This window comes from Parus major, chromosome 10, assembly GCF_001522545.3.
Source record: "Parus major isolate Abel chromosome 10, Parus_major1.1, whole genome shotgun sequence".
In the NCBI taxonomy this organism is placed as follows: Eukaryota; Metazoa; Chordata; class Aves; order Passeriformes; family Paridae; genus Parus; species Parus major.
In genome coordinates this window covers 5,123,103-5,135,906 of record NC_031779.1, presented here as the reverse complement: position 1 = coordinate 5,135,906, position 12,804 = coordinate 5,123,103, and the positions used below count along the sequence as shown (strand labels likewise).

Here is a 12,804-nt window from a genome sequence, read left to right as displayed (position 1 = left end):
AACAGAAGATCTAAATAAAGAAAAAAATAAATTATGCTAGTTTGTCTGGCATAAGCTATAAAATAATAAAAAAATATATAGACAAATGAGATTAAGGACCATTTAAAAGGAGAAAGTAAATCACTACACAAAATGATACTTTTCATTTCCACAGCCAAGATTTCTGAAAGGTAAACCGTAACTCTTCCTTCAGTAATCTAACTTGGTAATTCCTTTTATTCCCATACAGGGTTTTTACTTCTGTCATCAGATCAACCACCTCCTGCTGCTGATGTCTACCATAAATAGTGTGGGAGTGCAAGAGTGTTCCAAGAAAAGTGTAATTTCATATTGGCGCTGAGATTTTGCTTAGAAGAAATTAAGGATTAAAGATTGCTGGAGCCGAATTTGCTTGTAATAGGTTTGGCATGTTTAGTTCCAGTTGTCTGAAATGCCATCTCAGAGTCATGCTTTGCAAGGGAACAGCAGCTCTTTGGGCAGCTGTGCTGGCAGGAATCAGTGACTGCACGTCCAAGGAGTATAACCACAGTCTGGAATAAATTCCCCATTTGTCTCCTGCTGTCGAGCAGGTCTTTTCCTCAGGTTGTTATCACTGCAGGCAAGTAATTGTACCTTGAAGTGTCCCAGACACTTGAGAGAAATGCACCTTTTGCTGTCTCAAGGCCCAGTCCCTGAACATGCTCCTCTCATCCTGGGCTATTTCACCCAGCTGTCCTACTGGTCCCACTGGATCTCTTGCTCCTGATCAGGGATCTGCCTGGAAGTCACTAAAAGCAGTAGCAGCATCTCTGCTTTCGGCTCAGTTCTTCAGCTATAAAATTGTCTTGGTCTAAGTCTGTAGCCTTGAGCTGTTAGAATTATGATCTATGTTCTGGGACTGCCTGAAGATGTGAGGAGACAAGTTTCATTGACCTGTGTTATCATATACATGAATATTCTATGTCAGAAGTGGCAGGAACTGTGAAAACATCTATAAACAGATCTGGAGCTTTAAAGTATTTCCTCAAACAGTGATAAATGTGCTTAAATAAGCTTCTGAATGTAAAAATAAAAATATGATTCTGACAGCTTCAGTACAAATAGTTAAAAGCTCATCCAAGTCCACAGGAGCTGAAAACAATATCTTAAAATGGGGTACATGAGAATGACAAGCCCTACTTCTGTTAAATATTGTAATGAAAATGTTTCAATACTTAGCATGGTCTGGCCTGAAACTTATTGATGCCCAGCATTTCTTCAATAATCTATTTACTTAAGTAACTGCAAAAGCCTAAACCATTTATTAAAGCAATTTCTCCTCAGTGTTGGTATTAAGTCTTCAACTATTCAGCATGAAGCTCTAGGTCACCCCCTGTGTAAGAAAAAAACAACCTCCTCACAAACTGAGTTCTAAGTAATTTTTATTCCTCTCTCTATATTGTCAGTGTATCACTGCATTTCTAATAAAAAAATATGGAGAGCTAAATGCACCATGAGGTGAAATGCAGCTTCCATAGTTTGTTTTTTTTTGGTAACATTCATTTATCTGTACAAAGTATAATACTTTTTTACTATGCCATAGGAGACACTTCTGAAAACAAATTACTATTATCAAACTATTTCAGTACTTCATTACTTTGATGTAACCAAACAGAAATTAAATACATTCACACATCTTCAGTTTGAATTTCCTACAATTTAAAACATGCCTCCTACATAAGTCTCTTTCCAAAGCCAGTCCTTTTTACTCCCCTTCTTAATTCCTCATGATTTTTTGGCTACACTGCAACATGTTAATTCTAATCTTATTTTAGTGCAACTGCACTTAGTTTCATTTCATCCAACAGAATACATTCTGGATTTTCTGGCCTAGCTTGTCTTCTGCTCTCAGGTTTACAGCCCTAACACAGAACTGTCTGTTTTCAACACAAGGATTAAGGTATGGCAGGACAGAGAATGAGTGCACACCAACTTCAGCCAAAGCATGTGAAAGTTTGCAAATTTAAAAGATGCAGTTTCCAAATACCTCTAGAAACTGTTTTGTGTTTTTTTGAGATGCAGGCTTTGAATTTTATGTGGCCCACCATTTGGACATGAGCAATATAAAAAGGAGCAAACTTTCAAAATAAAAATTTATGAAAGTAGATAAACAACGTGAGTAGTAAGTGCAGGACTTGCACAATGAACCCTTCTTGTGTTTGTAGTCGAGTAGGTGATTTTTTCTACACAACACAACAACAGAGCTATTCAGAGATATTACACTGCACATTTCTACAACGTAGCTGCTGCTTTTTTCCAGTAAACAGCCACAAGCTCTTCCAGACACAGAACAGCAGTCAACACTTCCATGTGACTCCAAGAGTCGAAGTATGATCTCAGGAGACAAGAGCAGTTTGTTTAAACTTTGACAGGAAACCAGAAGAGAAATTACAGGTTGACATCCTTACATAGAAAACCTAATCACCTTTAATGAAAATATTTCTACACTGAACACATGCATCACAAAAATAACAGGAGATACTGGAAGATCTATCTAGCTAATACACCCTCCACCTAATTAACACACAGCCTCAAAAACTGTTAAGCTTCAGAAAAAAATCTGCTACATCTCCCAGAAGCACATGCAATCTACTGCTTCATATTTTGGATGCTAAGAGAATTCACGGTATGTATCTAATGCACCATAACGCATAACCCATTACAATCAGAATAAAGAGCTGGGAACACGTGGAGCTGGGAGAGGCAGGACTAACCGTGCTGAGCAGAGGATGAGCAGGAGGGAGCACTGGACAGAACAGGTGATCTCTGCCCCAGCCTGCAGCCACACCACTCTGCACCCGGCTTTGCGGCAATTTGCTTCCTCCAGATTTGAAACGCAATCCCTAACCACTAACCTCCTAAAATAAAGGATGTTCTACACCATCTCCACTACAATATTTTTGCAACTTTTTGTGGCCTGCCTCACAGGATTAAGTTTAAATTTTTTTTTGTTTATCTTATAAAGGTAGAAATTTGTCACTTTTCAGGGAAGAAGGCTGATTTGGATAGCATCAAGGACCACAACCTTATTAATGCAGAAGTGTTCAACAACTCTAACTGAACACAACAATGATGTACAATTAATGGAACTGAACAGTATTTTATAAATACAGACATATACACAGATGAATACATAGAGAGACGGAGCATGGCACACATATATATATACCCACATGTACATATATACCCAACTTAAAATGCTAACAGAGAGTATTTTTATCACATTAAAAACCTGATACTTGCTAGAGGCAATGAATGGCTGAAATCATACTCCATAAATTAATAATGCAAATCCTACAAGCTCAGAAAGCTTGCAGCTACCCTACACACTGCTAAGGCAACTTTCTCAATGCTGTACAAGAGTAGATTTATCAGCATAAACTTCCTTTAATGAGTACTGAAGCTCTATGGATATGTTTACTGTCTAACAGACATAAGCATAACAAAGGTTATTAAGTACTTTGTGCAGTCATGTAATTTCTACTTAAACCCATAAAAAACTAGCACCTGAATGCACTTAGGAAACTCCTGTTTCCCATTTACAATGCTGATAGTGATTATACCCAAGTAAGACAACAGAAAACCAGCTTGTTTACATGAAAGATAGTCTTGGAAGTTCACAATAGAAAAGCTCAAGTTAATTCAAGCAGCCATTTAACTGTTAAGAATGCACAATAATGAGTTCACTTGTAGAATATTTGGCAAATAATTAACTTTCGGAAATTCTCAAGTAAGAATTTCCAATAAAAACTTCATTAATAAGTAACTGAAATCTACAACATTTTTGTCCCTTTATCTCCTCTCTTGTGGAGAGAATACCAAAATTGTAAGAGTTTATTAGTATGCGCCAAGCATTTAGATGTAAATGTCTCTAATCCACTTCTAAATGAATCTTCTGTTCAGTGTGTTCAGGCACTTCCAAACTTAAGAAAAAAAGTATTTGTAAGCTCATGAAATAATTGTCTCTCATCTATTTTCTGATTTTCATGAGCTCTTGCAAGGTTGTTCCAAAAGGAGAGCTCAATTCTGTAATTATTGGGGAACAAAAAGCAATTTGCATTAATTTTTAATAAGAGAACCTGAGATTTTTACCAAAGAGCAACTCTCACCATTGCTTGGAGAGTTGTGTGTTATAAATGCACAGTATGAAAGGAGCTTGCTTTGCCAGTCTTATTAGAAAATTGTTATTAAAATACCATATATGAATATTTTAGTTTCTCTAATGCTAAGAGAAAAAAGCTTAGATAATTTTTTTAAGTGCTCAGTAAGGAAAAGTAGCAAAAAAATAAATGCTTCCCAGTAACTCTTCAAAAATCATCTTTGTGTTTCCCATGCACAATATGAGGACTAAAATCAGTATTTGCCCAGTAATGGCTAATCTTTATGAACATTGAAAAAAACAAAACAAACAAACCAACTCTCAGCTGGGACCTGAGAAGATAACTGCTTTTCTGAACTAGGATGGGATGCTCCACAAAAGCTTTCCTCACACCTCAGAACTGCAAAGAAGGACACAAGAATGTAGAGTAGGCAACAAACAACAGGAGTGCAGATGGCAAGAAGGGAACATCTATCAGGAGCAAAGGTCTCACTATCCAACAGATCAAAAACAAAGTATTGCAGCAAATTAAAAAACTGCTTACAGAGTTGCTTTAATCCAGGAACTTGTATTATTGCTAAAATAGAAATAGTTCCATATTTAACATTCATTTCCACCTCAAGCTGTGCTGGCACTGCCATTTATGACAGACATTGTTAGTCACATCAGAGAACTGATCCAGTTGGAAATGGATTTTTTGTTCCTTTTTCATCAGTTCAAATTTCACCTGAATTAGCTCTGATCTGGCTTGTTCTTTGGTTGCACAAAGAACATAAAGTAGTTAACAAGAATGCACCTGTGTGTGAGAAAAATAGAGTAATAAACAACTACTGTTGGCATCTGTATACTAAAATAAACTCTTCCAGAACCCCTCCAATAAGAGTTTTAGCAATGATTTGGTCAGAGTTCTGTAATGTGAACAGACAAACCAGTGAGGAGAGAGTGTGTTTGGTGTTTGCATATTTTTAAGTCTGGGTACATAAACTACAGATTCCCAAACCCTGACTTTGCCTAAACAATATAATCAGTAACAATTTGAGAAGACTGAGGTTTTCAGCTTGTTATTTTATAACTATGTTACCAATGCCAGTTACAGATGCTGAACTTCTAGTGTACTACTGACTCTAGTAGTTTACATTATATTGTACAGGTTTGACTTAAAAAAGAAATTAATACGAAAACATTTGTCTAGCGATTACTTGGGGATCAGTTCACTGAAGACTTGCTTCATTAGAATAAAATATAATTGCCAAGAGACAAAACCCCCTGTTTTGGACAGATGACAATTCAGAATCTACTGGATTTTAATGGCTTTCAGCATCAAACACACGAGGGACAGAGCAGGCAGAAACCAAATACTTTGCAACTACTTTCCAAAATGCACATGTAAAAATATTAAAATACTTAATATTAAAACAGGGTCATCCTTTTAGCCTCAAGGAATTATTCCCACATTGGCCGATGGCTAATCTGTTGCATACAGGAAATAATTTTTGCAGATGTTTACAAATACTAAAATATATTACTAGTCAGAGGCTTTAAGAAAAGCCTTTTATAACAAAAGGCAGGACAAAATTACTCCATCCAGTAAAATCTACTTCTAGAATTGTATCTGGTACTTAGATTCTGCATGCAGACTGCCTTGGTTATACTTATGTCCTGCCAATCCTTAAAAAAATCAAACCCAAACACAGAACAAGCAGTTAACTGAACCCAAACCACACCTGAAAATTTATTTTGAGCCAAACAAACAAAAAAGCTGTAACAGAAGAGAACTTAGTATATACTTAATGTGACATCTCATTCTAAATCAAAGTCAAAGGTTTGGTTCATTTTTAAACTTCTTGCAGTATGAAAAACTTGTTTGCAGAAACCTTGATTCAGATTTCAAATCCAGGATTTGAAACTCTCATAACTTTTATAAAACTTCTGGCAACCTGTGTATAGACAACAAAAAAAAATTGAAACATCTACTTTAAAAAAGCTTTAGGGAACTGCATTATTTTTTTATTATAAATTGCCATTCTGATCTTCTAATTTGGCCATTTTTAAATGTTGAAAATAATTTCATGTTCTCGTATGACACTGATTACTGAAAACAAGTTGCTGCTACAAAGCTTTTTTGCTTCCTTTTTTATATCACATACTAATTTTAAAAACAAACAAATGAACTTTCACAGTAACATTTCAGTTTCAAATAAAAAACTCGATGCAGGGAAAAAGCCCTAACCCTGCAATATGATGCCTTACTCAGCTGCACAAAGAGGGAGCGAGCATGTCACAACCCTGGAAATGAGAATCAACAGCTCGGAGTGCTTTGGAACAGTGAGGAGCTGCCTTCAGGGCAAGTTCTGTACAGGTGCTATCAGCACTCACCACCAACACATGCACATGCTTAACAGATCAGGCACTGCCTTCCTGAATATCCATACCTCATTCCAGAAATATCCGCAGGAAAAGGCACCGACAGTTACAGCACAGCACTTGGAGCTAAACAGCCTCAGTTTTCCCTTGGAGGCATTAAGGAAAAATGATTACTGACAACCAAGCAGGGCAGACCCGACTGATCTTGGGGATTACTCATTAACCTCATTAAGCTGGGCCCCAGCTCACCCAATCCCTACCCTGCCCAGAGAGCACTCACTGCACAGCGTGGCCTCTGCTCTGCCACACCACAGACCAAACGAAAATGCCAAGGAAGAGGTGCAGGGGTCCAAAGCAGTGAGAAAAGAACGTACCTGGGGCACAAATGCACAAAGTTGCCTCAATGAACAGTGGATTTCCCTCTCCTATCACATGATGTGTTGCAGCTGCTCTGGAACACATGACTCAATGTAATAAGGAATTGCAGAAAGCAGAAAAAAACAAAAAGAGCTGGGAGCTAACTTGCAAGAGAAACAGACTCTTCTAAAAGATTGAATCTTTCCATGATACAGTCTTAAAAACCTCCCAAAATTAAATTTCTATATTCACTTGCCTTTCTAAAGCACATATACTTTAAAAAGCCAACAAAAATCAAAGAAGTAGGTGGCAAAGTCAGTCAGCATTATTAAATAAAAAGCCGAATATATGCAATGGCAAAAATCTTGAACATGATACATAATTCCACCTCAGCAAAAAACAGGAACTCAGTACAACCAAAAAATGTTCAGAATCAATCAAAAAGTTGATTAAAGACATGGGAAACTTCATTTTTAGGACCAACTAGGAGAATTAAGTTAAAGGGAAGCAAAACAAAGTGGACATGTAACACGTCTGAAGTTCACAGCTCGCATGAAATGGAGGAATGTGGCTTGATGTTTGCTGTGTCCTATAAGAACTAGGATTTATCCAAAGGAACTGGACGGTGGAAATTTCAGAAAAAACAATTAAAAGGAGTTGTAACAGCATGTAATTGAACTGCAGAACTTGGTACCATGTGAGGCTGTGGGTGATAAATGTTTACACAGCCATAGAAAGCAACTGCATCAATTCAAGTAAGACAAATCCAACTGGAGGAACTGAACACGGTAGCACTGTTCTGTGATATCCTGTCACTACTCACTTGGGTGTCTCCATTAGGTTCCTGCAAGAGGAACGTGCCCGTGCCACACTGCAGGGAGGGCAGAGAGAGCAGCTGGAGCACTGCTTGCCCTGCTCCCCTCTCCCTCGGCCCCTCCACGCTCACCGGCAGCGAGAGGTGACACCTGCCCTGCTGCTCACCCACGGTCACGGTGTGACCACACCAGTGATGGCTCCAAGGCTCACTTCTGCTGTCTGACCATGAAACAGGGCAGACACAACAGCCTAAGCATAATTGCTTTTAACAGCACCTCACCACCACTGCCCCTTTAACTTGCCTTAGCAAGCTACTATTCTATAATTCAGTTTAGTCTATGATTTTATACCCATTTCTGGCCTTTTTGTAAAAACTTACAAGTAACAGCTACTATTTTGATCTAGTAGCAAATTAGCACAGTGAGCAACAATTTAACTAATTCAAGCATACACTAAGATCTGGGAGGTAATATCCTCACACTCAATCAGATCTCCACTGGTTACATAATCTGCTGCAGAATGCCCCGTGTGAGCAACAGGGAGGATCTCGTTGCCTGGTCTTGCCTAAACCGCAGTGTGGCACTGGTTCCAGTACAGACACCAGACTGGTCTGTTGTCCACCCCTGTATTGGATTTCTGCACACTTCTTTGCCATTCACATCATGGAGACACACTGCAGTCACAGTCCACTTGTGCTGGACAGGTTTTTTGAATGCTCAAGTTGATGATTTGAGAACACCAGACACAGTTGTGGAAAACAGGCTACAGCTGATTACCAGAACAAAACACACCTTTCGGTTTAACAACCTGAACTCCACACTCCCCTAAGGAACACACACTAATTTCCTACCAGCCAGGAAAGGCATGTAAACAGACTGACTTGGTGGACTACCTGCTATTTCTGTAATTTTCCTCTTTGCCATGCTTATAAAACCAGCAATGCACACAAACAAAGGGGAAAAAAGTGAAACTGTTACAGAGGCCAACTCTTAACTAATTCTGCAGAAACTCTCATTCAGAGCTAACACTAGGAAAACAGAACTGCAGAAAGAAAAAGAAAACATTTTTATAACTCCATCTCAAACCTGTATCACATGTTTTGCAATGAAATTATACCAAATTCTATAAAATTACTTGCTTTTCTCTACTGCAGTATCAGTGCTGCCTCTTACAACCAAGGTTTTTATTTGTTTTAAATGATACTTGTTCTTTTTCCCAGTAAACACCCTCCTCAGAGCATACAGTTCCACGAGAATACAGGCTTTTGCTCCAAATTCTGATGAGATGCAGGCTCTGGGCTCCAGAGAAAACTTTTAAAACAAACTCTACAGGTTGAAAGTTGATTTAAATTAAATTTTTTTATTATTTATTTTTTAGTAAAAACCACTACATTTTCTAACCAGATGTATTATTTCCTAGCTTGTAACTCCTTGTCCAAACTTCCTCTGCACAGAAATACAAGTTAGACTGCAGGGTATTTAGCTCCTTTGGAATCAGTAAGCAAGCCACTCCCACGGAGTCCCTATATTTTAGGAATGAAAAGCTTAATACAACCATTTGCAGGTTTTGAAGATTACTAAGCCAGTACCTGCTTGTGTTAATGTAACTTAATTCCAAAAGAACTCCTTAAAAACTTCACTACTTAAAAAATTGTAACAAACATTCAGCCACTCAGGTTTATCTCTGTTCCTGAGAGCAAAAGCAATTTCACACAACTGTTAAGGACAGCATATTAGGAATGCCATTCTGAAACTGTATTTACAAGGAAGTGCAAGTCAGCCTTAATACAATTAAATGAGTTGGAATTTGGCCAGTAACTTGGGTTATGACAAATCCAAAAGCCAGTCTATCCAACAGTACAAAGTGTACTTGTTTATACACTTTTCTACAGCACGGCTGATGACAGAAACAAAAAAAATGTGTTTAGGCTGGTGCTTAACTTCAAACAGGAAAAGTAGCATTTAAGTAATTTAAAGTAAGTCACTTCTAACACCCTCCCAACTCTCATAAAAAGTCATGAACAGATTTTGTCAGACTACTCTGTGGCTATACAGAGCAGTGAATCCTATCGTGAAATAATTCAAAATAATACCGTAGAATGATATGGAGGTGGAAATTTTAAGTCTGTGGTGCATCATACTGTGGCTTCTACATAACTTGGGGCAACTTACTACAAATGTCCCAAAAGCCATCAAATGCTGACTTCAAAGAGAGTGCAGACAAGGAAAATAATGCAAAGAGGGAATAAATACAAGCCAGTTGAGAAACACAAACCCAGTCAGCACCATTTTAAGAGTATTTGAGAGTTTCACAAATAGAGAATGAGCCACACTGCAAAAAGTGACAGCACAGGAATTACTTTATGTAAGTGCTTATGGCCAGGTCCCACAGCAAAGGCAAGATGTGCTACATTTTGAGCAGAACACTTGCATACTGTGGTGCATTTGCTGTGGAATGTCTCAGAGAAGAGCATGCAGTCACTTCCTTGTGAGTCAAAGGCCTTGGATGAATATCAACTGCAACATAATCAGTGAGATGCCAAGTGGTAAGCAGAAGTTTTACAAGCACAAAAATATAACTATTTCAAATATCAACCAATCTCAGCAATGTATTTTAAGGTATTTATGCCTCAAGCAGACTCTGCACTGTTTTATTCCATTCTTCATTTCATGAAGAATGTCAGGCAGTTGAATGAAGAGCATTTACTCTTTCAGTTGAATTTCTTCCACAGTATTTCAGCCTCTTAGGTACCTCACTGGACCATATCACATATCAATTAGTACTGCTTAATTAGCAACAGGCCCATGTAAAGCAGTGACAGAAATAATTTTTAAGAGCTGTTTATACCTACATCAGTGTGTGTGTAAATTAATATTTTTTTAATATTCAATCTGAATGCTAAGAAAAAACTGTAATATGACATTGTTTTAAGCTCAAAATTATCTTTAGGAACTCCAAGTGAAAATTTATTGCTGTGATGTACAGTTTGCTGTACATTACTTTGAAAGTAATTTTGAGAACAGTACGTCGTTCCTTTCATATCTGAAAAAAGGCTTTTAGAAATCCTCATTGATCAAACTGTCATTTACCAGAGATTATTTCTCATTTAAAATATGGATGTCATTAATACCCTACATTTTTATAAATATGTAATGATGAACAGTAACAAAAGTGGTGACCTATTTCACCCACACCCCAAAAAGGTTATTCTGTAGAGGTCCAAAGACACAAATTCCAAACTTACCTAACAGCACCATATTCAATAAGAGTAAATGAATAAAGATGGCATTAGAAGTTTTCCAATACAGAAGTCAACCACATACTGGAAATACTATTTTCCTTTAAAATAAAGGAAGACTCTGACACAGGCTTTGGAACTGGGTTCTGCACACAGGTAAATAGATATTTGATGAAAGTGTAATTACCAGTAGTCTTCCAAAAGGTGTCAAGAATGTAAAAACACTTAACAGTGGTTTCATTTCCAATACTCATAATAAAACCAAGACATTATTCTTTATGTAGCAAAGTATCACACAGGCAAAATTGCCTATGTATTTATTTAGTATTTCAGGTGAGTTAGAATAACCTTCTACAAACACAAATATCATTATCTTTTCCTGTTCAAAAGCAATATTCCCTCAATAAGCAATGCTAAAAGTAAAATATACCAAAATCAATACCAACAGAGGTATTTTTCAAATTCCTGATTCATGCCTACCTGGTAAAAGTACTGGTTCTAGTTTTTTAATCCTTGGTTCTGACGCTATATTGTCGTCAGCCTGAAGAAAAAAAAAGAAAGGTAATTTACTTAAGGCTCAGAACTTTACCATAAGATACAAGCCTGATCTACTTGTACAGAAGAGAAAGTTGTTATAACTTAAAAAGTTCATCTTAAGGAGCTAGAATCCAATCATAACAAGAGTTTTTAACAATTTTGAGGGCATTTAGATATGTACCAAAAGAATAATAAAATATTTAAAATATTCATGTTAAACAAATTGGGTAACCCAATCAATCACAAGTCACAGGAAGAACAAAAACCCTATTTGGCTTGACATTCCATACTGGCTCGAGATTTTCAACAAGTTTTAGAGATACAGACGCTCAAGTTCACAAAAACTCTAATAACTTCTAACATGGACAACTTTCCAATATAGGAAAGATTAAAAAAAAAAAAACAAGGCCTAGAACACACATATACTTACTTGCACTTCAATTTCAAGCCTTAAAAATAAAAATATTCTACAAAAATACTGGAGCCTTTGGTGAAACAACCCATGGTTCTTACAATGATACCAATATAACCATTTCCTAGGAGTAGGAATATCCAGAACTGTGTTACATCGACATCTCACTTTTACTACGACATCGTGAAAAAACCAAATTAGTCAACATGTCAAATATGTTGCTAGAAATGGTTCTGTTTTGTCTAAAGTAAATAAATGCCACTGTCAAGTGCAAATCCAGATGACACAAAAAATCCTGGTGGTTCTCGACATACTCAGTAGTATATGTGCTATATATATTTGATAGATATACTTGGTTTTCTTATTTATGCCATCAGACCCGTTCTAAACGTGAAACGATGGCTACAAGTGAGAGTTTCATTATCTGCACAGCAGAGTAGCGCCCGCTGCTTTCTCCTCATCCCGCCCAGCGCTGCGAGCAAAGCGAGCCCAAACACCTGAAGCGTAACTCACAAGTTTCCAAAATAATCTCGCACGGGCAAATTTTAATGAACACAAGACTTCAATTTGATACAAGTCCTGCTTCCTGACCACGGGGCGGGCTCTGTCGGTGCCCGACGCGGAGACCCGGAGGCCAAGGGGCTGCACCCCGAGCCGGCTGCGCAGCTTTTGTTTCCCGGTGCCCCGGAGGGCTCGGGGGCCCGGGCAGTCCCTCCACAGGTGCTGTTCGCCACCCCCCGGGGCCAGCGGGCACAGCCCCGGGGCCAGCGGGCACAACCCCGGGGCCAGCGGGCACAACCCCGGGGCGGCACCTCGGCCAGGGACAGCGGCGGCCCGGGGCAAGCAGGGCAGGGAGGGCAAGTCGGTAATGGCAGTAAAAGGCGATTACCTGAGGCAGAAGGTACGACTTGAAGGTGGGTTTGGGCTGCTTGAGGGAGAACATTGTGGCCGCCGACGGGCGGG

At 38.3% G+C, this 12,804-nt stretch overlaps 2 protein-coding genes across 4 annotated transcripts in view; one reads left to right on the top strand and one right to left on the bottom strand.

Moving 5' to 3' along the window:
* The window catches only part of FAN1 (FANCD2 and FANCI associated nuclease 1), a 41,025-nt gene extending 40,667 nt beyond the window's left edge, over nt 1–358 (top strand). The window contains exon 15 of the mRNA XM_015638973.3: nt 230–358. The gene's annotated coding sequence lies outside the window, so the exon portion shown is untranslated. The remainder of the gene's footprint in view (nt 1–229) is intronic.
* The window catches only part of MTMR10 (myotubularin related protein 10), a 35,743-nt gene extending 22,945 nt beyond the window's left edge, over nt 1–12,798 (bottom strand). The window contains exons 1-2 of one of the 3 annotated variants that reach the window (XM_015638974.1): nt 12,731–12,798; nt 11,373–11,433 (exon numbers count right to left, since the gene is read on the bottom strand). In XM_015638974.1, the coding sequence (XP_015494460.1) occupies nt 11,373–11,433; nt 12,731–12,784 (115 nt within the window). In that variant the 5' untranslated portion in view covers nt 12,785–12,798. Of the gene's footprint in view, nt 1–6,549; nt 6,569–6,855; nt 6,959–11,372; nt 11,434–12,730 lie in introns of those variants that run through there. The other 2 variants (XM_019007935.1, XM_033517095.1) reach the window with 2 other exon arrangements.
* Nucleotides 12,799–12,804: the final 6 nt, after the last annotated feature.